At 44.8% G+C, this 27,693-nt stretch overlaps 1 protein-coding gene across 4 annotated transcripts; it reads right to left on the reverse strand.

Moving 5' to 3' along the window:
- Positions 1–1,487: 1,487 nt before the first annotated feature.
- Positions 1,488–27,323, reverse strand: STX16 (syntaxin 16). 4 transcript variants are annotated; one of them, XM_079943730.1, is made up of 8 exons: positions 26,434–27,323; positions 11,935–12,042; positions 11,367–11,507; positions 10,240–10,405; positions 9,066–9,157; positions 8,365–8,508; positions 7,067–7,147; positions 1,488–4,683 (listed from the first exon to the last, which is right to left on the reverse strand). In XM_079943730.1, exons 1-8 carry the CDS (start codon positions 26,563–26,565, stop codon positions 4,579–4,581), a joined length of 969 nt encoding a protein of 322 aa, XP_079799856.1. In that variant the 5' UTR covers positions 26,566–27,323; the 3' UTR covers positions 1,488–4,578. The 4 variants fall into 4 exon arrangements, with proteins under 4 accessions (XP_079799856.1, XP_079799857.1, XP_079799855.1 ...); XM_079943731.1 differs by having other exon boundaries at positions 1,489–4,683; positions 26,485–27,323; XM_079943729.1 differs by lacking the exon at positions 1,488–4,683 and having other exon boundaries at positions 5,398–7,147; positions 26,485–27,323.
- Positions 27,324–27,693: the final 370 nt, after the last annotated feature.

Raw genomic sequence — 27,693 nt, forward strand, 5'->3', positions numbered from 1 at the left:
CGAGCAGAGGCTCTACACTCCCGCACCAGCACCCTCATTAGTTCTAACACCCATCATTTCGAAGGGGGTTGTTGTCTCCCAATTTAAAAACAAAACTAAACAAAAACATCAGGCAGCAGGGTTCGAGGTGGCACCTGGGTGGTGCAGGGAACTTGGAGAGAGGAAACTAGGAGTTTTTAAAGGGCTCACACACACAGGGATCTACGCCTCGGGCCCACATGTCCCCGTGTGCACAGCGCTGAGTTTCAGTGTAGCTAACATCAAACAAACCGAGTGTGCCCCTCTAAGTCTTAGGAGGAGAGGACACTTAGGATAACCAGACGATGAATTAGCACCACCCCATCCTCCCTACACCCGACTAATGAGTGTCCGATCTGCGGAGACAGCGAGCCAGTTTCTCTGCATGGGTCCCACATTTGACTAGAACAGGGGGTCCTGATGACCAGAGTTAATAAGCCAGCAAGTAGAGAAACACGCTACCCAATAAATGCAGAAGCAGATGATGGCAGGCTGGGTGGGTCGTTCTGCTGTGGCTACACAGGTGTGACGGACAAACCAGGCGGGATTCTAGGCTGCTCCGACTCCAGGTTACCATCACAGCTCTGAGAAGGCGCTCAGGACACTGACAGGGGCAACTACTCGCAGCCTGTCCTCCTACCGTCAGTGTGTGTCCCTGAGAGGAACCACCCAACGGCCCACACGCGACACAGTCACGCCTGAGGGTCGGCACCCAAGGAGCTCTCTGCCCAGCAGGCAGTGTTTCCAATCACTGTACCTGCGCGTACCTGGAGCACCACCTCAAGAGAAGGCCACCAAAACCTCAGCGGGAACACGACCCACGAGGCTACCGCTCAAGGAACACACGCGTCCGGCAGAGCCCACGCGTGTGGCCGCTTCTACCGTGGCCCCATCAGGATGGAGCGTTTCTTCGGTGTGTATCCTTGGAGAGTGGACTTGATCGTGGACAGAGCCAATGGCTGATAAGCAAGCTGGGGGGCTGTGGTTCTAGTCCAAAGACAAGGTGAGCGCACAGGAAGAGGAGGTTGCTTCTTCCGTGTGGATCAGCGGGCTCCAAAGACACCGTGTTGCCTGGGGCACCAGCGACCTCCAAGGACTGAATGCCTGGCGCCCAAGGAGACCGCCTGCAGAGTCAGCTCCCGCTTCCATGTGTGCGGACCCTGGGGTGCAGCTAAGAAGACACACGCCCGGCGCGCCCCGATGGCATCTCTCGCCAGGCATACGTGGGTGAGAGTCAGCGATGAGTTTACAGAGAACCATCCCGGCCTTGGAGGAGCCCAGGACGTTCGAGGGGAAATACGGTCCTGGCTTTGAGTTCGACTGGCAAACACCACCTCTGAAATTTTCGGATTAATAGGATGGGAAACGTTCAAAATCATTTAGAAGTTCAAGTCTCCCGGAGCCCTTGTGTACGAATTACTTCTCAAAAAGGCACACGTAACTACAGTTTTATCTAAGATCTCCAGTGTTTCTTGGTATGTATAGAAAGCATACATTTTCATAAGGAAAGTAATTATCTGTCTTTTTGTATAGTGGATAGCAAATCGATTGGTCCCCTTGAAAGCATCCATTAGACAGAAAGATGGACTCTCAGACACTGAGACAAAGGCCTCGGCACAAAACAAACAGTCATCAGCCCAAACGATCACAGAACAGGCCAGGCTCTCCCGAAACACAGACGCACATGAAGAAAACATGCACCCCATCGTTAAAATTAATACTAGGATAGCAGGATGTTCTTTAATCTGCACGACTGCTTTATTGTACAAAAAGTTTCCAGTAACAGTAAATTAGTTTTTAAAAAAGGACAAAAAAAGTCATTTTAGATAGAAGCGCTTCACTAATTGCTTTATTTAAGCACACAAGAAAAAAAGTCTTATCTGACCAATTAGGTTGGAAGGGTTTTATTACTTTTAAGAAGCCATTAGCCAGGATAAAACACTGAAAGCGCTTGTGTCAAAACAAATAAATAATGCTTTCTCAGTTAGCAGAGAACGCAGTAAATTCGTTAAATTAGAGACGTATGCGGCTTCACACCCATGGTGGGCGAGCCAGCACCTCCCCGCAACCCCAAATTAATAAAACAAGAGACAGTAGCTTTCAGTTACGATCTCCTGGGAAAGATCAGGAGCTTTGGGGAACTGACAGTCAATGTCTACGTTTCCCCTCTCCAGCCCTGGTCAACAGAGCCACCCAGGGCACGTTAACAGGGGGCAGGGGTCCGGGCTGCGCCCAGGGGAGCCCTCCCTGTGGGTCCTCTTCTCGGGGCGCACTCCAGGCGAGGGGAGAAACTGGGCAGGCCATCACCGCCACCGGAGCTGCCGGCAGGAAAAGGAGGGCGGGAAGGACCCTCAGGTGCCGGGATGCTGAGTACTAACGTGCTACCCGCAACGCTGCCGCGCTTTCCGCAAGTGAAGGCTCAGCAGAGCAGGACAGCGCTTTGCGGTGCGTGGGCTCAGGGCCACTTCCCCACCTGGGGCCGCAGTGGTGGCAGCGGACGGCTGGCCTTTAGCTGGCACTGCACCGGATCCGGCCAGCTGCCCGGATCCCACACAGGATCCTTCAAACCATTCCTAGTCAGATTCATACTTTTACCCCAATGAGTTGGGTAAAAAACCCAACTCTAGTCACCCTATTCACTGAAAATAAATACAAATGAAGAGTGATCCTTTCTTAATGGGTCACTTTCCTTCCAACTTGCAAAGCCTCAGCAGTAACCCATATCACCACCGCAGACCGTCTGGGAGGGAAGCCCCTCATCTCGACAGCCCCACTCCTAGCAGCAGCTTGACTCCATGAGGTCAAAACCGTTGAGACGAAAGACGCCTACAGCTACTCTCGAGGACCGCAGAAGCCCCCCGTTTCAGGGGCGATCGAGGAGCGGCTGGCCTCTTATCCCCTGACCTTCTTTCCCAATAAATAACTGTCAGGGAATGCCGTGCTATTTCCTGAAGTGCCAGGGGCACCTTTAGATCCTCCTACAGCCACATCAGTAATAAGAAAACCAGTGACTGCCCGGCGTCGTAAACCACTTGGGAAGGGAAGGCTGGGGCAGGGGTCTGGGTTTTAAGCCCATGATCTGTTTGGACAACTTGAATCTCGGGACTTGAGTTTAAATTTCTGGAAATGACTTCAAAGTCAATCCTAGAGAGACATTTTATGTGACTGGTCCAACTAAACGGCAGCACATTTAATGAGATCATGCTCTTTTAAAACACTTTAAGAAAGGTAAAAATCATGGAAAGCCATTGAAAATGATGCAAAGACCATTAAAACAATACTGGTGTCTCAAGACCAATTAAAACATGAACAACTTCAGTTTTCAAAGTTATCATCACTTTCCACATTATTCCACAGGTCCAGGGATATATTCAAGCACCATATTGATAATAGGTAAGTAAACAACGAAGTCCTACGTTGGCGATCTGATTCACGCGCACACAAACGAGGGGCTTTTCTAGGCAGGATTTTCACAAATTGCAAGAATAGGCCCACTTTCGGGGCATGGTAAGTGGCAATGGAAAGGCCAATAAATCAAACCACTGGCGGAATATTTTACTTTGAAATGGAGTGATGTGTGGTTAATAATTTGAGACCCACTAATCCTATATGGGGTGACCCATTTAGAATGGCCTCTGTGTAAATTCACAGTTCATTAAATGGTGTCTGGTTTGAACAGGTCATTAAGTAGTGAGTACATAAGCAGTGCGTTGAGCAAGGATGGCTGGGGACGAGCACAGGGACACACCGGCTGCTTCTGGCGACTTTCACAACACTACCGGGCTTCCTCTCAATGTGAGGTTATTTCAAATCACCAACTTTTAAATTTAGGCGGTTTTGCTTAGTAACCCCTTTTGCTTACAGGAGAACATGCCGTGCACAAATTTTAGATGAGGAATACTCCATTTACAATTAATTTAAACTTATAAAGCTGTTTTAACTGGCCCATCTAAATGTGTTAATTAACATCAATGATGGTTTCTTATTTTTCACACTTTGTTACTCTGATCATTAACAGTGATGGAAAAGCTAAATTAAGTTAATGGGGAATGGATTATAAATTCTTAAAGGACTTCTCAGTTTGTTTTCAACTGGAAAATATATCGAGAAAAATGAAGAGGCATTTTTGCCTTTACTCATAAATTTTTGGTACCAAATTTCTTAAAAACCAGATGGTTTAAAAAAAATTTTTCCAAAAATTATTTTAACATGCTGCTCAGACGTGACTGCTAAAAAAAATAGCACATACAGATATAATATATTGAACAGCGTGAGGAGGCCTGTGAACCTTCAACTCGTTTTCTCTTTCTAAAAAAAAAATATATTATAACTGAAGAGAGAACTCATCTCTAATCTGCAGCAGTATCCAAGGTCCTTCAAGTGTTGACAGTGAAGGAAAACCAGAAGCCCCTTCCCCTCGCGTGAGCACGACTGTGCGGCCGAGTCCATGGAAACGCTCGTGGCCCCGACGGGCCCGGGGCCGCGCCTCCGCAGGAACCCGCGGGCGCCGGGCGCGCGCACCCGGGTCCACGCGGGCCTCACACACCGACCCCACGCTGCTCAGTGCGACTTCACGCCGACGAGGACAACAATGAGGACAATGATGATGACAAATAATATTAAAATCACAAGCATCTTCCGATTCTTCTTTTGATACTGCTCTGCCTACAGAGAGAGGAGGGAAAAAAGGCCGTCATTTTCCCCAAAATCCCAAATCGTGTCTCGCTCACTTCCAGTCCTAGGCCTCTGGCTGCACCCACACACCCGACACCTCTGCCACCGGCTCCATCACCACGATCCCTGCCATCAGCTCCCGCGGGTTCAATCCACGCGAGTCCCAAGACCCCGGAGCTCCCTATTTACCCGGCTTCGCTAACGCCCGCGCTGGGGACCCGCCATCACACGGAGGCCGCCGGAGAGGCAGAAGGCTCTGCTTTCAGATCCCTGTGGGCCGCTTCTCCTTACTTCTCCTTCCACTGACCGCAAGGACCCACTCTTTCAACAGAAGCCTCTCACTTCCGGACACAGTTCTCTGGATAAACGCACAGCTCCTTCACTAAGAAATCGAACACCTGGCTAAAGTTACCACAGCCAGCAGGGATGGAACCGAGGGTCCCAAAGAAGCTTGTTTTCTACCTCCTCTGAATTTGGGAACAAGAAGAAATTCAACCTTTGAAGTAGAAACAGGAAAGTTGGCCCTGTGGTATCAAGCGCAGAAACAACCCACCGAGTCCAGTGCTGTGCGTCCGGTGACACGCACGCCCGTGGTGCAGAATGTGACCCACAGAAAGGAGAGGGGAGGAGAGAGTCGTGAGGGGGTCACTGCCCACGTCGGGGAGAGCACGTCCTGCCCTTCCGTGGACAGTGCTGCTTCACAGTGAAGGTGAAAGCAAGGAGACAGCCTGAGGGCCGTACCTGCTCAGAACGTGCAGCCTCCTCTGCCCTACTTCCCCGTCCCCACCAACCTTCTGACCAGGACGTCTGTTTCCTAAGCGAGCCTGCCCGCCCACCAGGAGCCACTCAGCCACAGGAGGAAACCTCAGCGCAGACAGGTTCACCCGTCTGGAGAGCCCGGCCCGTGTGGAGCAGCTCCCAAGGCTCCATCAGCCTCAGATGAGCCGACCGCCAAGGCAACGGCCAGCCGTGCCTGGAGAAAGAGGACGGCGCGTGCTTAGTTTTCTAATAAGTAACCTGCAACACCACGGAAGCTGACACCAAATGGTATACTTCGAAACCTCTCAAAACGGTTTATAAAGCAGAACCTTAAACAAAATTTTTAGTTCCCACTAGATTTGTACACTTGCGCGGAGAAAGCTTTTTCCCTTTATCTGTGTTATATCAAAAAACAAGTTTCGCTAGTTTTTATTTAAGAAACTTCAAAACCGATGCGTAATTCAACAGCATATGAAAGGCCGGGCATTACAGAGTGACAAACTAAAGTTAGTTTTCACTCTTTTAATATACAAAGCTTGGCAACCGAATGAACCCAACGCTTAAAAAGCCCTCTGCATGTACAAGGCCAGCCTCTTTTTCCTCAGTCTATGCTGGAGCGCCATTCCCCGTCCGGCATGTGGTGACAAAAGCACGTGGAAGAGGCAGTGAAGGGCTTCTGGTCAGACCTATGCGAGGTCTTTCTGTAAACCTGACACTACCGTCAGATACGGCCATCTCTGCCACAGGAAGTGGCTGGCTTCAGAAAGGTGATAGAGAAGTACATTAGTGAATGTACTAGGAAAAATGACCATTATATACGGCTAGGAATACTGCTAGGTCTCAAAGACATGAGGAAATGGACACAATTTATTTTATTTGTGAAGTATCACATTCCTTTTAAAGAAAACATGCACCCAATTATATATGAGAGTCACTCAGCAGCGTATGTGTATGTTTCTCATAACTCATTACAGGATTTTTAAGATGTTTTCCATCTATTTTTAACAAATATCATGAAAAACATTCCTGAAACAGCCACTTTACTATTAGCCAAGAATCAGAGAGCTAGTACTCTCACTTCAACAAACTACTCTTTCCTCAAGGTAGTACACAGATACACTGCGGTAATTAAAAGGGAAAATTAGATTTTTATCTCCTCCAGAATGAATCCCCACCAGCAATTTATCAGAAAAGTATCACAACAAAGAGAGGCCTGAGTCAGCAGCAACAAGCAGATAGAATGCTCAACACATATTTTAACAAATACCCACTCAAGTCGATTTCCTAAAACAAGAAGACCTAAACAAGGAATAAAACACTTTCTAAAAGGGAGAAAACCCCAATTCCTTCAGAATTCCCTGTCACGAAAGGGGATTCTCGGCAATTTCAGACCTGCGTGTGAGGTACACCCGGAATCATTAACTGCAGGAAAATGGCAACAGTGCACGTGGTCGGCTCTGAATAAAACGACATGGTGCATTTTTACAGTCCTATCTCGAGCCGACGGCAGACGAGAATGCCGAAGACAGTTATGATGGAAGAGAAGCCTCTCATGAATTCTTGATATCTCATAATAGTTCTTCAAATTCTCAACCACTGAAAGATATGGCATTACCTTGTGAAGCTGTTTCAAGCCATCTTCAGTTTTGATACAGGACTGTTCAACATTATAGTCGATTCTATCAAGGACGGTACCCTGAGTAATAAATGACAGTTACAGACGATCAACAACCACAACTGGGAAAACGGAACTTCAAAGATAAGAGATGCAAATTGCAGACATCATTATCCACAGAATTATCTGTTTTACTTAACTGTGATGAAAAGGTACACACTGCCAGGTCTGGAATCCATCACCGTGCGATATTAGGCACTCAGTGGCAGGCTGCTGCACTAGTTGCAATCAAAGTCTAGCTCAGGAGAAAGAGATACTGACAAATTGAGGTTTCTTTTTTGGATTTAGCCACTGCAGGATATGCCATATTCAGACTTACTGGGGCTTTAAAAAATATACGGTTCAGTGGAAATAGGCTCTGAGTGGTGAAGGGCTTGCGTCTGTGCCCGTTTGTTGCTTAAATACTTGGATTCAAGCAAGCAGAGAGGGCCAGTTAAGCCAGGCCTGGTTACGATGAGGTCTGGAAATTGACTATCATGTCCATAAACGTCAGTCACCATGTGGCTCCACGGGTCAGAACAAACACGGTGGGCTCCAAGCCACATGTAAAATTACACACTCGCCTCAGGGAGAATTTTGTTTTTAATTGTTTAATCTCTTGGTTCAAACAGGAAGAAGGGACACTGGGCTACGCAGAAGGACAGGGCTGTGAATGGAAACGTGCTGTGTTAGGAGACGACAGCAAGAGCAGTTCCGTGGGAGCCTCGGGAGTAATTAATGTAACTAGATCTCCCAGAGCCTCGCCACTCCATTCTGAGGCTGGTTTCAGGGGGATCAGGACCCAAATCCCTGCTGGCAAGATAATAAAATACCCTAATCAGATTGCAACAGCGAACAAACAATTTAATTCTACTCAAGAGCTAGTGGTTCCAGTTGCCATTACACAATAACCTGCCAAAATTAGAAGGGAAACCTTATCTATTGGCAGAATCACTGCTGAGCATGGGCAGACCAACCAGGCCCCCACCGTGGGGTGCTCCCATAAGCACCCTTGGGGTAGAGGCAGAGACTAGGAGAACTGTCACTGACATTTGTTTTTTATCTAAAAAAAAGTTTATTAGTGTTTTTATGGGGAACGATAGCAGTATTTGTACACAATCCTTCCACACACATATACATACGTTAGGGGAGTAGGTTCAAATCGCTTTCCTGACGGAAGTGCAGAACCAGAAAAGTCTGGAGAAGGACTAGATACTATGGCAGGAAAGCCCGGTGGGGAGGCAGGTAAGTTCACGTACCTGTTCTGCAATCATGGCCCCTAGGTCCCTAAATATCTCGTTTAGGTCGCAAATAGACTGCACGATGCGGCCAACCTCCCGCTCCCGCGCGTCCACCATCAGCGTGCTCTGCCCCACCAGCGCCAACTGGTCATCTGTGAAACCCTAGCAAAACAAAAAGGACGAAATGTGTGCGTTAGCTTCCACTCCCCTCAGGAAAGCTACAGTGTACCATTTCAGATGTCGCTGAAAGGAGATAAATTCTGAAACTAGTGCTATAAAGCACATAAACCACAGATAAGCGCTTATTCTTCCCTAACAGGAAAGCTCCGAGTTCCCCAAACAGGCGGGCTCTAAAGCGCCAGCGGCCAAAGCAGGGGACACAGAGAACCCCGCGTTTGCAGCTACCCAAGGGCTAAGGAGCAAAGCCACCGGGGAGAAGCCTGCGCACCTCTGGGTTCTTCCCAGGAGTGGGGTGGGCAGACTGCTTTCCGGAAGGTTCTGGAAGGCAGATGACAAGGTCTCCCTGCAGCCTTTGGAAAGGAAGAAACAGTATGGCCCCCATGACCGTTCTTCCGCCGGCTGCAAAAGCCACTTGATGGATGTGCACGTCACGCAGGGCTGATCCATTTGCATCGCATGGAAGTTAAAGGTCCACGAAGAGAAGGAAAACAGACCGGCGCGCAAACGCACAGCAGTCAATTCTGCAGCCCCTCACGTACCCGATCATAAAGAGTATTATCGTCTCCATCGTCCATCAGTGGTACTGATGTATCAAAAAAATGCTGGGATCTTTCCTCTCGATTCTTCAGGCCTATCATGGATAGGAATTCACTTTACTTGAATACGTAAACCATCCTGGTTACTGTCCCACCATTAAAAAGGGGAAATCTAGAGTAAAACTCAACAGTCAAAATGGAGACATTCTTAGCAGCTTTAAAAGAGCCCTATCTCACCTCCAACAGAGGTGGGGGGGACAGTAAAGGACTACAAACATGCAACAGTATGGAGTACTTGGGGTTATCTAAGACAAAAGTCACACCGTAAATGTGTATAACTCACTGGATGCCAAGTGAATGACAAAATGACACAACCATGTGAGAATCTCTAAGAGAAGCAGAAATATTTAATCTAACTGCTGTTACAAAACATTAAAAAAAAATCAACATCTCTCCCTAAAACCATCTCTAGTAGAATTCCAAATGGCCCTAGTCAAATTTTAGAAATAGTAAAATTAAAACACAAATATGCCAGTTGTCAGGAGGAGGGAGAACTAGTTTTGGGGGAGCATGTGGGGATACTATTGATTACAATGGCAATAAAGGAAAAACCAGTTTATAGGGTAATCAGAATGAGGGTGTAGCTGAAGGCTGACTTGGCACTATTCAGGAAGGAAGGGAGGCCGAGTGAATCACTGTGCCTGGGGAGAAAACGTTTGTTTAAACTACTCCCAGGAAAGGTGTTGAGACGCTCTCTCAAATACTTCTTGTTGTGCAAATACGAAGCTTTAACATGATTACAACTGTTCTTTACCTACTTAGCAGCAGCTCTTCCACCCCTAACATCTAGAAAGCTACAAGCTTTTAAAATGTGCCAGACTGATTTTCAAATACTTTAAACTTGACACGGCCTATGTTTCTGTTTTGTTCTTTTTTAGATGAGAACGATTAGACACCCTGTCGCCGTGGTTTCAACCTGGGCATGGTTTCCCATTGGGGGCGGAAGGCAGCTCCTTTCTGTTCCGTAAGGTGGGAACGTGCTCAAAAGCTAACAACGAAAGGCACAGGACAAAATGGAGACTAGTAGCAAAAGAGAAGGGTAAAAACACCAAGCTGTTGCAGGCTCTAACGCCGGAACCCCCGTTACTCACGAGGCCCTGCACGGGCGGACACTCACGCTTGAGGTAGCCCGACTGCGCGCGCCGGAAGCGGGCGGACAGCTCCTGCAGAGTCTGCGCCAGGGAGCCCACCACGTTGCGAAGCAGCCGCTCTTCCTGCTCCGAGCAGGCCCTGCGGGCCTGGCTGGGCAGTGCCTGCACCGCACGCTGGCACCTGTGGAAGAGCTGGGAGAACAGGTGGCGCTCACAGCAGGCCGGCGGGTGTGTGTGGGGATGGCCCAAGGTGCCCCTCGGCCTCTTCGCTCACCGGCCAGAGTGAGACACACAGCGCTCTGTCCAGACCGGCTGGCTCCGAGAATGGTCAAGAGATCAATGCTGAACCGGACCTGAACAAATGGGGCGTGTGTGCGCGTGCGCGTGCGTGCGTGCGCGCGCACGCTGTGTGCATCACTCCTTACGGGCTTCTTCTCATTTAGTCCCGACAACCACCCTAAGAGGCAGGTATTATTATTATCACTCCCATTTTACAGACGAGAACACTGGAGTCCAAGGGATTAAATGAGAATCATGCCGTTGTTACATCGCTAAAAGCCAGGATCCAAACACTCCAACACCCCAGGGCTTTCCCACCCACCACACCGCTTCTCTGTGCATCAGCCACACAGGAGATTTAACAAATGAAAGATGTAAGTGCTAGTTTACACACTAGTCACATTATTTTAAAATTATTCAAATTTAACATGTTACAAGAAACATTTCTAGGATGCTGAGTTTCTCTAGGATACTAATATACTCAGTCTGGGGCAATAGCTCTCCATCCTTTCAGTTACAACCACCATTTTTTTTAACATGAAGAAATTTTGCACACTAGTATACAATAGAACTTACACATCTTAAAACCAAATGATTGAACTCAATAATGTTCTGAATTTAATTTTCAAATCAATCCACAGTAGCATCTACGAACAAATGAAAAACAGTCCCCACTCCTCCAAGGCATGGCGCAGATGCTGCCACCTGGAGCAGCTCAGGGCCTCCTAGAGTCCCTCTGTGAACCTCCGGTTGGGAAGTGGAACTCTGGGACTAATCTGCAATCTGATTTAGAGCCGGACCGCGTTCTGGATTTTGAGAGGGGGAGAAGGCTGGGAAGCGCAGGCTCCCGCCTGCGGGCCCCTTCCGTCCTCACCTGCGTGATCTCTTGGGTGGTTATTTCGATGGCATGCTCCTGCTCGAGGCTGTCATCCAGGGTGGGTCTGTTTAAGTGCTGGTCATGAAGGCTGGCTAACTCCTTCATCTTCTGTTTAATCCGGCCAACATCGTACTGTATCTAAACAAATGAAATCACAGAACATCACTGCTGCCTGCCAGGTATCTGTCTGCCTGCCTCTGAGACAACTGGCTACACTCACAGTACGGAGCTCAGTCTTCAGCCAACTTGTAGCTGCCTGAGCAACTTTTAATTCAAACGACCAGACATTCAAATAGCACTCCTCCTGGTTACACAGTTCTTCAGTTTATTTCTATAATTCAGGTAGTTAGTACTAAAACCAAAATCACAAGCGTGCACACACACACACACACACACACACACACACACACACACACCCTTTCTTGTGGTATGTGAACAGAATAATCCTAAATCTAACGTACTTCCAGGGACACTCATTCGAGTCTTTCTGGCAGGTATCTTAAAATACGTTAATGTCCTAATTACCTCAATAAATAAGAGAGTGTGAAACCAACATTCAACTTACTTCATCCACTCCATCCACCCATTTAGGAGGTAACCGCTTTGTCACGCCAATTGCTGCTTCTGGGTCTAAGCTAATGCCCGACACCAGAGCCATGCGATCATCAGCAAGCTACAGGGAAATAAAGGGACATTAAAAAATTATTCAAATTCAATTTAGATAAGCACAGTCTTACTCCCTTTTACTGCTGCTCCCTAAGAAGATTCAGAAATGGAGGAATAAATGCACTTCCCTGTGTTACAAACTTGCTTCTGATACTGCTAGGGTATGCAATGGTTTTCCTGTCTCTTCATGCACCACTTCTTAATTTCCTTGGGCATACTTGTGAACATGCATTTGACTTGCTCTGGCTATGGAAATGTAATGAAAAAGTCAACAAAAGATCCTTACAAGAAAAACCTTAGTACTATACTATGATGGGATGGCATGAACCTCAGCAATTAATTTGATCAGACAGATGCAAGTTAAAAAAAAATTCTAGGCTGTAAATGGAACTAACACAAAAAGGTCACAGTTTACTTACATACACTTAGCTTATTTTGTAAATAGGGCTGATCTAGTTATCTTAGTCACAAGATCATTAACCATGTGTTAAACTGTGTGAAAGAATTGCCTAAAACAGTCAGCAAATTATCCACCATTTGGCAAAAGCAATCCTTAAAATTTCAAGGCACTCTTACACTGTCCTTTCCTTTCTTTGGTTAAATGTCCACGGGCAACATTTTCACTTATTTTGAAATGATCTCGATAGTTCTTGTTTACTTTACCTATATAATACCCTGCCGGAGGAAGCTTTTAAGAATGGGAGGGAAATCATGGGTTCAGCATGCTGAAGCTGCCCTCTGGCCTGGAGGCAGTAAATGCTGAAAGGGTCCCGAGGTACCCTCTGGAGCCCAGCGCTTACAAATGCCAGTTTCAAAAGATGCAAATGATGATCAAAATAGAACGGAAAACAGCACATGAAAGTCCTTTACAGGTAACACTTTGTAAATTTTCTAAATCACACTGCAGAATTGGGTGAAGAATTTATATTGCTTTTCTCCCCACCTCTGCATTTATCTAAATTTATTGTTTTTCATTCATTCGGCAAATACCTGTTTGCTTTTCTAACAATAAAGGAACAAGGCAAAATGTTTAACATCCTCAGACGAAGGGGAAGATAAATCACATAAGGAAAAGCCTAAATTAAAAGAACTCTTCAAGTAATAAGCCCTAAATCCCGAGCAGAGAGATTGTAGCAAAATCCCTAAAAGCAAATGAGAGTCCTGCGTCTGCCACCCGTCATGCCTGGGGTGGCGCTGCCCCCACTGGCTCAGGGGACCAGCAGCCCCAGCAGTGCTCCCAGAGTGTCTGAGTCGTGATCAGGGCCAGCGCATTCCGCCGCCGCGTGGACCCTGCAGGGCCGGTGTCATTTCAGGTCTTAAAGAAATGGTGCGTCATCCCACCTGCACTATCTGGGGCTCTGCGTCTGTGACATGGTAATTCTCAACCAGAGCCACCTCGTCTGTTTTTAAGAGTTCACTAACAGGAAGTTTACATTCTCTTTATTATTTTAATCCTCACAAAAGCTAGGTGAGCTAGGAACTATTATTCCAATCTATAAATGAGGAAATTGAAACTCAGGAAAGTTAACTAGCTTGCCCAAGGTCACAGCGTATTATGTGACAGATTAAAACCTGGATCGGCTACTCCAGGAGCACCGTCCACCCGGATTGGCAGGCGCGTGAAATATAACTGTAACTTGCTAAACGCACCAGGACAACAAGCCCTCAGACTTAAACGATAACACCAGACACGGTCCTCGGATCCACTCCCTACCAACTACACCAGGGACTACGGGACAGGCTCTGGCTGAGCACAGAGGCATCCACAGAGCAGCCTCTCTCGAGGACCAGCTGCAGATGCAGCCCCAAGGTGCAGACCTCACTCCACACAGAGCTGTGTATTCCTCAGAAGTCCTGCCCCAAAGTCACCAAGAGCTATGCAACTTTGTGGAGGGCACGAGGACCAAAACGGAAGGGACAAATCACACATCAGCACCCAGCGTCTGCCAGCTATACAGCAGGCACTGTAGAGTTGCCCGAGAGCAGAACTTGATCTTTAATCTCCAGCTGTTCATACAAAGCCACACCTACGGGTCATAGTTTCTACTACGCCAGTTGATCACCTAACCCACTATGTTCTACTATGACACCGTATCTCAATAAAGTAATAATAGGAATTTGTTTTATTTCGAGTTTTTAAACTCACGGTTTTGAACTGCTGTTACGGTTTACTAATATACATTAAACTAAAAAGGATACAGAGATGGCATTCACCTGAATTTATCTGCACGATAATTGGTATCAACTTCTCTGAAACAAATAAGAAATTATAAACCACATATGAAAAGTCAGTTGAAGTGGATTCAACTCTTTTTTAAGCAGTACTTGATTTTACACCATAGATGCGTTCCCCCAAAAAACGCATGTAAAAGAGTGTGCGAACACACCCTCTTCAAGTGTCCTAAGGAGGCTTGCTAATCGAGAGATGCCCACGTGAGGGGGACAGATGCCAGCCCATCTAGCTGGCCCTGGCTTTCCCACATGCTGTATCACGATGTTGCCAATAAGACAGAAGAGCTGATTCTTTGAGACTGAGAGCTTTAAACAGGGAAGAATTTGTCCCCTTTATGGTATAATCTGCAGCAATAGCTCATCATGATAAAGAAATGCAGCCCGACTCAGAAGAAAAGTGGCACTTATTTTATCAGTACGGATTTGCAATATATTTCACAGTATGTACTATTTTTTTTTTAAGACTGTTTTGGGAAGGGAAAACCTAATTGAAGATAAATGTCCCTTAAAAATGGGAACAAATATGGACATTAAAAAAATACATCTTAAATGCAAAACAATCACCCTTTCAACTTCAGAAACCTCACTGCCAATCTCAACACGTTTTCTCATTTTTAAGATCCAGAATGTATCAGTTTTCAAGTTGCCATCCAAGTCGGTTCAGACCTTAAAAAGCTGCCAGACTTCATTCTCTTTACTTGTCCCTACTCCATTCGGTGTCCCCCTCCCAAATAGATGGTGTTGGTCATTAAAGCTTTTCTTAATGAACTTGTGCTTCTGAAGTAAAAAAAAAAATCTTTCTTACTTTTTAAATAAGAACATTTTTTTTAATAAAATTGTATTTATGAGGATTAAGAATTCTTGTCTCTTTGATTTGTAACTCTTGTCCTCCAAGAACTCTAGGGTGCACGACCACAACCCAGTCATCCAGCTCAACTCCATCAAGGCAGGAAGATTGAAATGGGTGCTCACAATGGCGCACCCAAAGGCTTCTTGTTCAGCTCATCAAAATTACCTTCTGTTCCTGGTCCACTTTAGACACTGACAACTGTCCCTTTAAAGAGTACCAGACAGTATGCACGAGTGCTTGATCTATGGACGGAACACACACACACACACACACGAGCACAGTCTTGTAAATCTTGCTGTCCCAAACGTACAGCCTTCCTCCTCTTAGCGAACCCTGCCTTTACGAGAAGGCTGATTTGGTGTACCGTAAGATTACGGAAATGGCAGGGCCCCTGCAGGGACTAGGAAAGTCAAACACAGCCCCTCCCACCCCCCCGCCACACACCCATGTAAAAAAACACACCAAGTTCAGCCATAAGGCCCTGGTAATAAGAACCAGTACTGACAATTCTGGACTTTTTAAATGTTCTGTGGCAACGAACGTTTAAAAACAGTCCAGAAGGGACGTGGACAATTACAGCCTGGCAGCTCTGGTTTCCACCTGAGACAGTGTGGGAGTGTGTATGATGCAGTCAGACCACAAGCGTAACTCACTGGGCTCGGAAGGCTAATTGAGACAATTAGGCTGAAGAAATCTCAGTTCTTTGAGGGAGTGAATAAGCCTGCTGTAGAAAAGAGAATCAGGGACTGTCAGCCCTACAGTTCTGTTTTCTTTTAATCTGTGATAGTTTTAAAAGTGTTTACTTTCTCTGATTATGAAACAATAAATGTTCAAAATTGACACTTCTTTAAATGTGCAACACATATAGAAATTTTAAAAATCTGACAATCACACCACCCAGATACAGTGTTACTAGTTTCACTGATTTTCCTTTTTTTCTCAACTCTTATATACATCCTAAAAAAAAAAAAAAAGTAGGGAGCAACAATTACCTGCGCTCTGTTGGTACTGGACCCCCACTGACTTGGTCATTTTAGTCCCAACAACAAAAGTGCAGAGGGGACTGCTCCCTGTTCTACAAATACAGACACCGAGGGGCTCACAGACTTTCCTTCTCAATGCTGCCCTCAGCAGGGGGACCAGTGAGCCAGCCTGTGGCCCCCACGTCCCTGCTACTTCACCCTGCCCTTCCCAGGCTATATGGTTTGGGAGCCTGATTTTACACCTTGTTATTTTTTAATAGTTCCTCCTATGAATTTTAAAACCCAACAACTTGGGAGATGACTTTGTCCTAGGCAGGGAGTAGATGAGAGCAGAGAGCAGAGGACAGGGCCGTACACTGGGCAAAAGGGTGAACGGTGGGTGGGCTTTCTCCCTGGGCACACCTTACTTAGTATTCCTGGAGAACACAGCCTGCTATCCCCAAGGTGCAGCAGATTTTCGAATTGGTTTGAGTAGGATAAACGACAAACCAATGTGAACACACTGCAGGAGGCCACCCGTGACGCAGTCAGGACAGTGTGCTCAGGCCTCACCTACCCAGGGGTGGGCTTCCATCAGACCCAGGCCAGGATCGATTCGAAACTCTACCGCAGCCTTGGCAAGGTGAGGCTCTGGACACCGTTCCTAACACAGCCCCAGCTCCTCGGCCAGTGCCTAGCACTTCGCGGTAATAAACACGCAATTATAATTAGCTGCGTGAGACAACAGTAAATGGAATGAATGAATGAAGTCAATAAAAGACAGGTCACATACAATTCACTTCACTGATACAATGGTTCTGGACAAAGGACAAGAAGGGGAAGTGAGTGGCTCGGGTGGCCGAAGGGCCACGTGGCCCCGGAATGGAAAGGCTTGGAGCTCAGAGGGCCTCTTGGCACGTGAGGTGCGTGTGGCTGGGAAGAAGCTCTCCACTCGGGGTCTCTGCTAGAGATCGTGGCAGAGAGAATTTCTGCGGGGGGAGCCAGTGTCTGGAACTTGCTGCCTGAAGAGGAAGTAGGAGAGACTGGAAATAGGTTCAGACGGCGGAGCCCTCAGGAAAGACGACCCTTGACAGGCCCGGTGGGAGAAGTGTTCAAACTTAAGCTGTTCTGCTGTTTGTTTTTTCCCCACGGCCCACTTCCTTTTTGGGGCCACAAGTCCCACATTTCCAAACCGTTCAGTAAGCGGTAGCATCCATTCTTAGATGGATGGGTTTGGTTTTAAATACTAATTGTTTTTTAATGACTCAAGTAATAGATACACATGGTTTAAAAATATATATCCAACCTACGGAAAGGGTTTGCAACAGAAAGGCAGTTTCCCTTCCATCCCAGACTTTTCCTGGAAGGTATCCACTGTTAATAGTTTCTTCTGTCTCTTTTCAGAAATCTAAGTACACACAAGCCTGAATGTTAGTTATTTTTCTTAAAAAAATAAATATTTTTTTTTTTTTTTTTTTAAGAGTAGGAATCGCGGTGTCCAGTGTTTCGCATCAGGCTTCTCCCCCACTTGGCCATGTGTCTGGGAGCTCATTCCCTGCAGCCCTCAGAGACCGGCTGCACTCTTTTTAACAGGTACAGTACAGGGAATTAGAGTTGCTATATAATTTATTTAACCAGTTCTCCACGAAGGACCTTTAGGTTGTTTCCCATCTGTTGTTATTATCAACTAGTAAGGGACCCCACTGGTTTTGAAGACAGTGGCCCTAACCCCACCTCACCGTTCATACTTCTAAAATTAAAACAAAAACCAATGACACTCTCCCACCCCCAATTTTAAAAGGACTCTTTTAAAAAGGTCTACCTTTAGGAAAAATATTTTCAACCCCTTCATGGCTGAAAAGATAACAGAAACACAAAACCAACAATCACAGTTCAATCCCCTTTTTCCTCAACGCTTTTATTCACACGACTAGAATAAAGTGCTGTGAACACGTACCCTCTCCATCTTCTGGGAGAATTGCTAATAAGTGATGAAAAGGCCAAAATCGTGCTGCTAGGAAGTCGGGGGGGGCACGTAACGATTAGTCAGTCAGCACAACCGGAGGGCCACTCGCTCGGGGCCAGGGACACCTCAGCAGACATCTCAACAGGTCTAGTGGCTCCGGGTCCTGCTTCCTTAGGGCTTTTGCCAGACATCACGTCCTTCTACACCTCTGAGCAACCTCACTGCACAGTCTCAGGAATCAAGGGAGCTGCACGCATAATCCTAAAAACAGTCTGGCTTATTTTAAGTGCAAGAAATTTTACTGCTTCCAAAGTTGAGACACTTTCCCGACAGTAGTAAATAATGTTCCTAAGCCCTTCCCTAGATCATCAATTCACCTGGCGTGAAAATACATTAAATAAATCCTAAGTATTAAATTGTAAAACACGACAATTAGAAGTAATCAAAACAAATGCTAAAATATGTGTACACTCTTAGCATTTTACATATGACCAAAGATTTCAGAAAAACAGGCATAATTTTATAAACTAACATACAAAAATAGTCAAAACACAATACCTCATCCAGCTCCTGAGAGATATGTTGTTCCCATCAGCCCATCCAGTTAGGGATAGCAAAAAAAAAAGAGGGATGGGGACAGACAGACAGATAAGGGATGGTCAGTTGAGAAAACACTGAGATTTTACGCAACTGTAAAGTTGACTAAAAATAAAGATCCACTAACCAAAGCATTTAAAAAAATCTCCCCCTTCTGATTCTTCCTTTTTTTAAAAAAAAAAAAAAAGCTACGTCAATATTTACCTTATTATGTTTTTTATTTTTATTTACCATGATTGTTGTTTTGGTAAATGAGATAGGATACAAACAATAAATAGTTGTAAAAATTAAAATACAATAGAGACAAATAAAACACACTTGCTTTAGTTTCAATAAAATATAATGGTACTGTTTCATAAATATCAAATATCATACACAAGATTCTAAATTTCCCTGAGGAAGATAAAATCGAGAGAGCAAAGCTGAAATGTAATTTTACCATGTCAAATAAATGTAAATTTTAACATGTAAATCAGCCCTGCAGATGCAGCAAAATTAGAAAATGAAAACCCCCCAAATTGTCTATGGCCGAATTCAGATAATATTCGAGTGACCACATATGCAAGGGCTCTACAGATTAAATCCCGAAGACACGGCTTTCTCCGTGGTAATAAGCAAGCCGAGAAACCACTCTTCCCCGGAGAGAGACACAGGTGGTAAAAGAAAAGAAAAACTCTTCCCATTTGCTTCGCATGCATTATTATTAGTCTAGAAGGCACACAGTTATTTATTATTAGTCTAGAAGGCACATAGTTATTTATTAGGCTATTATAAAGGAAAGTAAAACAAAACAAAAGGTAAGGAGAGGGGTTTTTTTTGCTGTTGTTGTTTTGGTTTTTAAAGGAGGAGTAGAAAGGAAGCAGCACAGGCAGGCAGAAGATTAAGTTTCAATTTAAAACCAAAGGTTCTTTTTTCGATCAAAGTGGAACTCTATCTTCTGAACAGACATTTACTAATGACAGATAATCTGAACAACTAGGTCTTTTTTTTTTTTTTTACAGTATTGATCACTGAAATAATTAGTGGTGAATTTCAATAATCAACTGTTGATTTTTTTTTATGCTGAGCAGTCAATTTAGAAAATAAAAAACCATAACTTCTTTCTTTAAAAATTAAGTGCAAATGAAACTGGTCTATCAGGGCCAAAATATTATTAAACAATGACAGCAATAACAGTGTAACCACAACATTCCTCCATGTAAAAATCCAATCAGCTGACACTATAGAAAGTGCTCTTCATTCCTTCTACACTTTGCCATGAGAGCAAGAGAACTATATTTCTATACACACCCTGCCATAACAGTAGTACTACAAGATATTAATAGAGAAGATAGTGTCAAATGGAAATCTGATTTAATTACCTTTTACTTTAAAAAGAAAACCTCTTTATTTTTTTAAAAGCTTAACATTTTCAGCAAGAAAGCATGGAAGTGATTTTGTTAATAAAACAAGACACAAAGCAAAACCCCTAATTCAGTATCTCAGTCTGCACATCTGCCTGTTCTGCAGTGGCTCCTTGGCATCCAATCTTTGGATAAAGCATTACTGCAAACCCTGGTTAAGATCTCTGCTGCACATGAGCCTGGCCTCTTGGATTATCAACCAAGCACACACCCTGATCTTTTGGTTTCTACAATTATTAGTTGACAAGAGGTGAAATCAGAATCATGGGCTAGATACGACTCTTTTTTTTTTTTTTTTTTTAACAAATAGGAAAATCAAGCTTCGGAATATATAAATCCATTTCCCCAAAGTCACAGGGCTGAGATGGGGACAGACCCAGGTGTTCAGGCCTCTTTCCACCCCACCTTCCAGTTTCTCTAATTTTATTAACAATTCAGGGAGTTACTAGTGATGGGCAGCTACTACCATGCCACATTGGGAATTAAATTCAGGAGGTCATCTTTTTGAAGAGCATTATCCCCTCCCATTTTGCTACTTAAAAACAGAAGGCCTTTCAAAACTCCCCCTGCCACCAATTTACCAGAAAATGTTGTCAAGACCTGAATTAAAACATTTAGAATTACCATCAGGAAAAACCAAAATACAGCCAAATGAAAACACGGTACTGCATACCATCACCTTCTAAATCTTTATAACGTCTACATCTAGGTTTCTGACCTGCCAATGGCATACAATCGAGCAAATACTGAAAACTCCAAGTAGCATGTGGAATTTATTGTCTAAAGAACTTTCTACATAAAACTGAAAAATAAGTGGAAACCCATCTGTGTTTACTCAGGAAGTCTGGAAGAGTTGAGCAAAATGAGTTGGAAATACAGGTCTATGCTATAGTGATACTTACTTTATTTCTGTTACTACCAAAGTAAAAGTTTGCTTCACTTTTATCCAACAAAGTACCCTTATTCTCAAGTATGCCTCTCTGCTCAAATGGAATCTTTAGAAGCAGAAAAGCAAATAGATCTAAAGAGAAATATACAATGATTTCATACTTGGATTGTAAAGACAGAGAACTAACTTTCCAACAGACTCAGCATGGACTAAAACATAGAACTTTCAATATGCAAGTCAAAATGGACTTGCATGGTTGAAAAATGAGATAAAGATGCAATCCCATCGTAAGAAAAAAAAAAGATTTTTTTTAATGGGTTCTTCCATTCTCCGGGACCTGCAGCACAAGTCCGGGAAAAGCACCCAGCACTCCTGCGGCCCAGCAGGTAATACAGGGCTCCGGGCCAGGTCTGCCTGAGTTCCCATTCCAGTTCCCTGGCTCACTAGGTGGGCAATACTGAGCAAGTTTCCTAACTCCTCTAAGCCTTAGTTTCCAGATCTGTATCATGAGAAAACAACACCACCTATTTGATGGAGCTCTGTGAGGATGAAGTAGGGTTACACCTGGAGAGGGCTAAGCCCAGTGCCAGGCACATAGTAAGCTCTCAATAAATCTTGGCTAATATTATAGTCAAGACTGAAGAAGGACCTCAGTTTTCTTAAAACCACAGTTAATCCTCAGTTGTTTTTTTCCCCAAAGCACACCATGTTTTATTAAAAATAATGTGCTACTTTCAAACTAATCTAAGACCAATTATCTCCAGCTTCCATTTATAGATTGTGCATTATTCTGAAACAGAGAGTACATGAAGCAGTAAACACTAACAAAGTAGCTCAAATCCCTCTATAAGATCTGTTTCAGGAGATCAAAGGAAATCACACAAGTCACACATCACCTCATCGGATCAGAACAGCAACTCAACATCTACTTATCATTCATTCAAGACTTTACACGTTGTTTTGAACGATTATTTAATGCTGTAAATTCATTCCAGCTCCTTAAAGCTAAGCTGCCTGTAACTACCTGAACGAGGTGCTGCCTTAAACCTGCACTTGGCAGACAGAACGTTAAAGCTTCTTCTCCACAGTATTGGAGCTACTTTTGAGGATTTTTGAGGTAGCATCGGGCTGATGAGCAGGGCAATGCTGTTGACTGTGATTTCCTCCTTTTCAGGTTAAAGCTAAGGATGCAAGCCTTGGTCAGGAGAGACAATGTATGGAAACAGAATCTGAGAAAGCACTGCTGAATCCACAGGGCCATTAGAAATCACCTAACTCAAACCCTCCATTTATAATTAAGGCAAAAGATGTCAGAAGAGATTAAAAGCTTGCAGGAAGACCTACATTCTGGTCAGCCACAGAGTGAAACTTAGCCCTAAATTCCCAGGTTTAAACTCCAGGGCTCTTCCCTTTATTTCACGCTGCCCTGAGGCATAACCGTGATGGGGCATCCAAAACTGAGACCAAAACAGAATGAATGGGAAATGCCAACAGCTGCATTTTTGCTGACAGTCTAAAAATTAAACCCCTGGTCTATTTTTAACAATTAGTTTTACTAATATCAACACAACCGAGAATACAATTAAGTAGAATTTTGTTCCGTTCTGGGTGCTGAACTTTAAAAAGCACACAGAAAAACTAGACTTCATTCATAGGCAAGAAAACTTAACGTCTCTGCCTGAGCCGGGACTGCTGAGCTAGAGAAAGCTCCGGGGCACCAGCAAGCTGCAGGGTTATCTCTCCTGCAGGAGAAGGAAGAGGCTTCCTGTGTCAGAGACCCGGGGGCCAGAAGCAGAGCTAGGATCACAGGATGCAAGACACAGACAGAGATGGGGTTAATAGAGGCAAGGACTTTTTTTTCCGCAGTGAAAGAGGTAGGGGTGACGGCTGCTGGAATTTCCTATCCCCATCACATAATGCGGTCAAGGAAGGCAGGCAGAGGGGTTATCACAGAGGGGATGTTGGGTCAAACGACCTTTAGGTCCCTTCTGGCCCTTGGGACGTTTTGTTTGTTTTGTCACCGCACATCCTCCTTAAATTCCTGCTTAGCTGTGACACATCTGCCTGAATGCGGCGCAAACCTGTTTTATATGCGTGTATAGGGACACACATATACCCACCACCACCAACCACCAACTTCTACTTTTTTCCTCCAACTAGGATGCAAAAAAATGCCTGTTTAAATTCTTTGAATGATAGGGCTTTAAGTGCCCTTTGTTTTGAGGTGTGTAATACACACACGCACGCACAAACACCACTTGACAATCAATTTCCACAACTTTCACCTAAAATAAGGATGTGCAAATTCAGATTTAAAACTAAAAAAAAAAAAAAAAAATTATTTCAGATGTGATTTATTTCTAATTGTGAGATAATCTGCACACCCCAAAATCAAGGTCTACAGCTTTTTCTTCTAACTAGGAAGTAGAAATTTCAGTTTATGATTTTTTTAATTAAGTTACACTCTAGAATTTAGTTACTTCCTTTTTAAATTACCTGAGTTTTAGATAAATATATACAAATTGCCTTTTAATTGTTTTACTTGTGTTTTTAACATGCCAGGTATTTGTTGTTTTTATTTATGATTTTTTCAAACATATAGAAAACTATGTAAAATGGCACAGCCTCTCCCCACATATCCATCAGTAGACTTAACAATTTGTTACACTCTGCCTTATTTGTTTCCTTTATGGGGGGGGGGTTAAGTATATAAACTAGGTGATGTTTTGACATTTCAATACGAAACATTTCAGGAGACCCCTCTAATAGAGCTAACAAATTTATTTGATTAGTTTAATTAACTAACAATTTCTTAATACCTCCTAAAACCCAGTCCATATTCAAATTTTATAGCATTAATTTTGTTTGATTTGCTACATGATTTTGAAATTTACAACTCAGAAATGAGGTTTAAAAATTTTTATGAGCTAGCTATGCAGTGAAAAATATCAGATCAGTTATTTAATAAAGTTTTAAAAATTGTGTTAGACATAGTTTTCCCCAAAATGTTTATAACATTTTTCCAACTTCCAGAAAAACTGAAAATATTGTACCCTCTATGTAGTCATGCTAACATCTTGACATATTTAATTTTGCGTGTCTGTGTGTGTGTATAAATGGTTTCTGTAGAATCAACTGTGAGCAAGCTGAAAATATAATAATTCACCCCTAAACACTTCGGAAATTTATGACATGCCATGTTTTTTAATGCACACAATTAAAATATATAAACGTGTGACTTCTATTTAATTCTAACTTAGGCAAACCATCTTTGTTTAACTGCAAAAATCTATATTTTAGATAGTCTTAATTGACTACAAGGATCTTTTAAATGATCTAATTGCTCATAATGATCTGAGAAAGATTTTAAATAGTCAAACCAATATACGTAACATTTTAAATGGTGTAATATGTAAAAAACACTTCTTACCGCTCTGACTTAGGCATGTATTTTTAGTCTGACTTAGAAATCTATTTTCAAGAAAATGTCTGAGTTAGCTAAATATACCTGTACATTTTCTGACATATCTATTTTTCCAAATTGTACAGTTTAGCTATATATTTGAAAATATTTGACTTAGTTTATATATATATTTAAATTTACCTAACTTCGAAAAGCATTTTAAAAATAGATTTGACTTAGAGATGCACTTTTAAAAAGCTGCCTATCTCAGACACCAGGTTTTTAAACCGTCTGACCAAATGATTATAAAAAAAAAGTCTCATGTTATCCTATGGTTCTGTGTATTCTGAACCTTACATGATTAAAAATTTTAAAGCAAACATTATGTTTTAAAATCAGTTAAAGACTGACATCTTAGAAAACATTAACGGGAGTTTTAGTTCTGTTTTTTTCTCCCCACGAGGTAGCATAAAATCAAGTCATTTAAGGAACATGCAATTTTTACATCTTATTTAGCAAAACTAAAGTTTCATGGAGGATCTTTTTTTTTTTTTTCCACCCACTTCTACTCTCTATTTCTTGGCTTATTTCAGAACATTCTTTTCCAAATTAGCGCTGGAATTAGCCCGTTCCCATTTTGCACTTACTTCAGTATAATACGACTTCTTTCAGTTTACAAACGTAAAAAACCTTCAAATTCTTAAGTAAATGAAAAGCTAAACACACTCTGTCCCTCTGTTTTCTATGCTTTTTGACCTAAGTTTACTGTGACTTTATTCCTAAAACTGCTCACAGTTTACAATATCTTTTCTATATACGCAAGCTGACCAAATACATTTTCCTCTTGTGATTTTTACAAAAAGGAAGAACTGTCTTTGTAGACTCTCTGTCAATAATCAAGACAGATGGCCTGATTTTTGTGACGCATTTAGATCAAGCCATAAAGAAAAAATGTAAAGGGAATACAGTCCCTAACAGGTGAAATAAATGTGAGATTCCCCAAACTGTATATGTCAAGTATAACCTCCAAGAACCTGGTCTTGGGGTGACTTTATTCTCTCCTCCTCCAATGCTGCTTCTATTCAAACCCAGCCCGTCTACAGCAAGGACCCCCCACGACCACCACCACAAACTAGTTTCATAACTTCACTTTTCCATTTAGGCTACCACAGAGCTCATCTTCCTCCTCCTGTTTAGATCATGCACACACACCCCCTTATTCAACAGAGCAGGAAACTGAGGCTCAGGAAGAGAAAGGAGCCCCTTAAACAAACAGAAAAGCAACAGCAATCTTTCCAGGCTCTCCCAGTAAAAGATTCTACTGCTGGGCTAAAGAAAGTTTCAGGTTAATTAAATCAAAAACCGTGGGCTATTTGGGGGGGTTGATTTTCACATACACACCATGTTCTTTTTAAAAAGTTCGAATGGAGGGGAAAGCTTAATTTCCTGTCTGGGAAATGGAAAACGAAGAAGCTAGCACCTTACAGCCTCACAAACGAGAGCCCCCAGGAAAAACAGCGAAGCAATTATTCACAGGGAACACGAAACACAGAGGGCTGCGAGGCCATTAAAAGAAAACGGACGAAAAAAAAAAACCAAAACAACAACTCCTTCCTCTTTGGGGGAAGGGCATCGTGCATTTGCAAGGATTTGGGTCTGCGAGCCTGCAACCCGACCAGCAGAACCGAAGTGAGGCTCAGTCTGCGGGGGCGGAGTGGGGGAGGGGAGCTTAAAACAAAACGGAACGAAAAGGCTTCAGAAAGGCCCAAAGCTTCCAAACCTTAGTGCTAAAACATATGTAAATTGGAGGCTGCGGGTCGCGCAGGGACGGCCGGCGGGGAGGCGGGGAGGGGGGGTGGGGGACTGGGAGGGATGCGGAAGTGAGGAGAGAGTGCAAGGCAGAGGTGGAGCAGGGGCCTAGCACTGGTTCTTCCCCAGCCAGGGTGATCGATGCTCTCGGACCCCAGCCAAGAGACCCTGCGTTTCCGTACTAGTCTTATCTTCTTTTTTAAACAGAGAGACAGACAGAGACAGACAAACAGGCAGAGCCGCAGTGCACACGGTGCGTGTGTCGGAGAGGCCGCCGGGAGACTCACCGCAGCGATACTACGTGAATGCAGAGGGCTGCAGGTGGTGTGACTACTCACTTGCTCAGCTAACAGCTGCCGGTTTTGGATGGAATTATTCCGCAACAACAAGAAAGCGTCCGTTAAACGCCTGGTGGCCATGTCTCACCCTTTGTGACCCCCGCTCAGGGGCCCCCCGCCCACTTCGATTCCAGATTTATTCACTTTCTTTCTCTTGGCCTGGCCTAGTCTAGCCCACCCTTCACAGGAGCTTCTCTTGACGAGGCCTCAGGCCTTCAGCTGAGCAGCCGCTGCTCTGCGCTTCGTCTAAGTGCAAAGACCCCTCCCCAAATAACCACCTAGGCTTTCCGATTGTCTGACTCCCCCTACCCAAGACCTGCCTTCGATCTCTAAGCACTTAAATCCCCCCAATCCTTGCGTTGCTAGCCAACTTCCCAGAGACCCCTCCCCAATCCAACCCTGGATCTACAAGCGTCTAACTCGCCAATCCGGCTCTGGACTGGGAGGCCCTGAAGCCCCCTACCACATTAGTCTCTGACACCCCCTAGGGCCTTAGCCGGCTCTGCCTAACTTGACACACAGGCGTCTGGGCCGGGCCCTCAGGCCTGTCTCCAGCTCAGTTTCCCCACCAGGGGCCTGGGAGGCCTGCTTGAGGTCCCCTTTGGACAACCCGAGCCAGGCCTGGGCCCTGAACTCCTGCTGCTGCCTTCTGGGGCCTGGTCTGAGCCTGCTAAGGCCGAGGCCCGACCTCCTGACCCCTTCCCTTTGTGGGCGGCCTGGTCCTGCACTGCCACAGCAGGCTGCCGGCCTGCAGGAGGGCAGCAGGGCCTGCCTCCCCGGCCTCCTCACTCCTCTTCTCCGGCTCCCTCCATCCCGGGATCTGACTCCTGCTCAGCCCCGGGCCGTTTCCGTGCTACGGTCCCGGGTTCTGGCGTCCCCCCTGGCCCTCTTCCTGTCCGTCTCTCGCGAGTGCCCCCCTGCGACGTTCATAAGCCTTGCTCGCAACGTTCCGGGCGCGGGAGATCCCTACCCCCCCCCCCTCCCTGCCCCGGGGCACGGGAGCGCTCCGCCCTCTCCCGGGGTGCTCCCGCGACGCTCGGTTTCCCCTTCCCAACTGGGCCCAGGCACCGGGAGCGGGCCGCCGGGCGGGCCTGAGCCTCGAGAGCGTGGCCCCCACGTTGCAAACAACCGCCAGGGGCCTTGGCGCGCTTATTAGAGTGGAGTCGAGCGGCAGGCAAATTTGGGCTCCTGCAGAGCCGTAGTTTGAGG

The sequence above is a fragment of the Stenella coeruleoalba genome (genome assembly GCF_951394435.1).
Source record: "Stenella coeruleoalba genome assembly, chromosome: 15".
Lineage (NCBI taxonomy): Eukaryota > Metazoa > Chordata > Mammalia > Artiodactyla > Delphinidae > Stenella > Stenella coeruleoalba.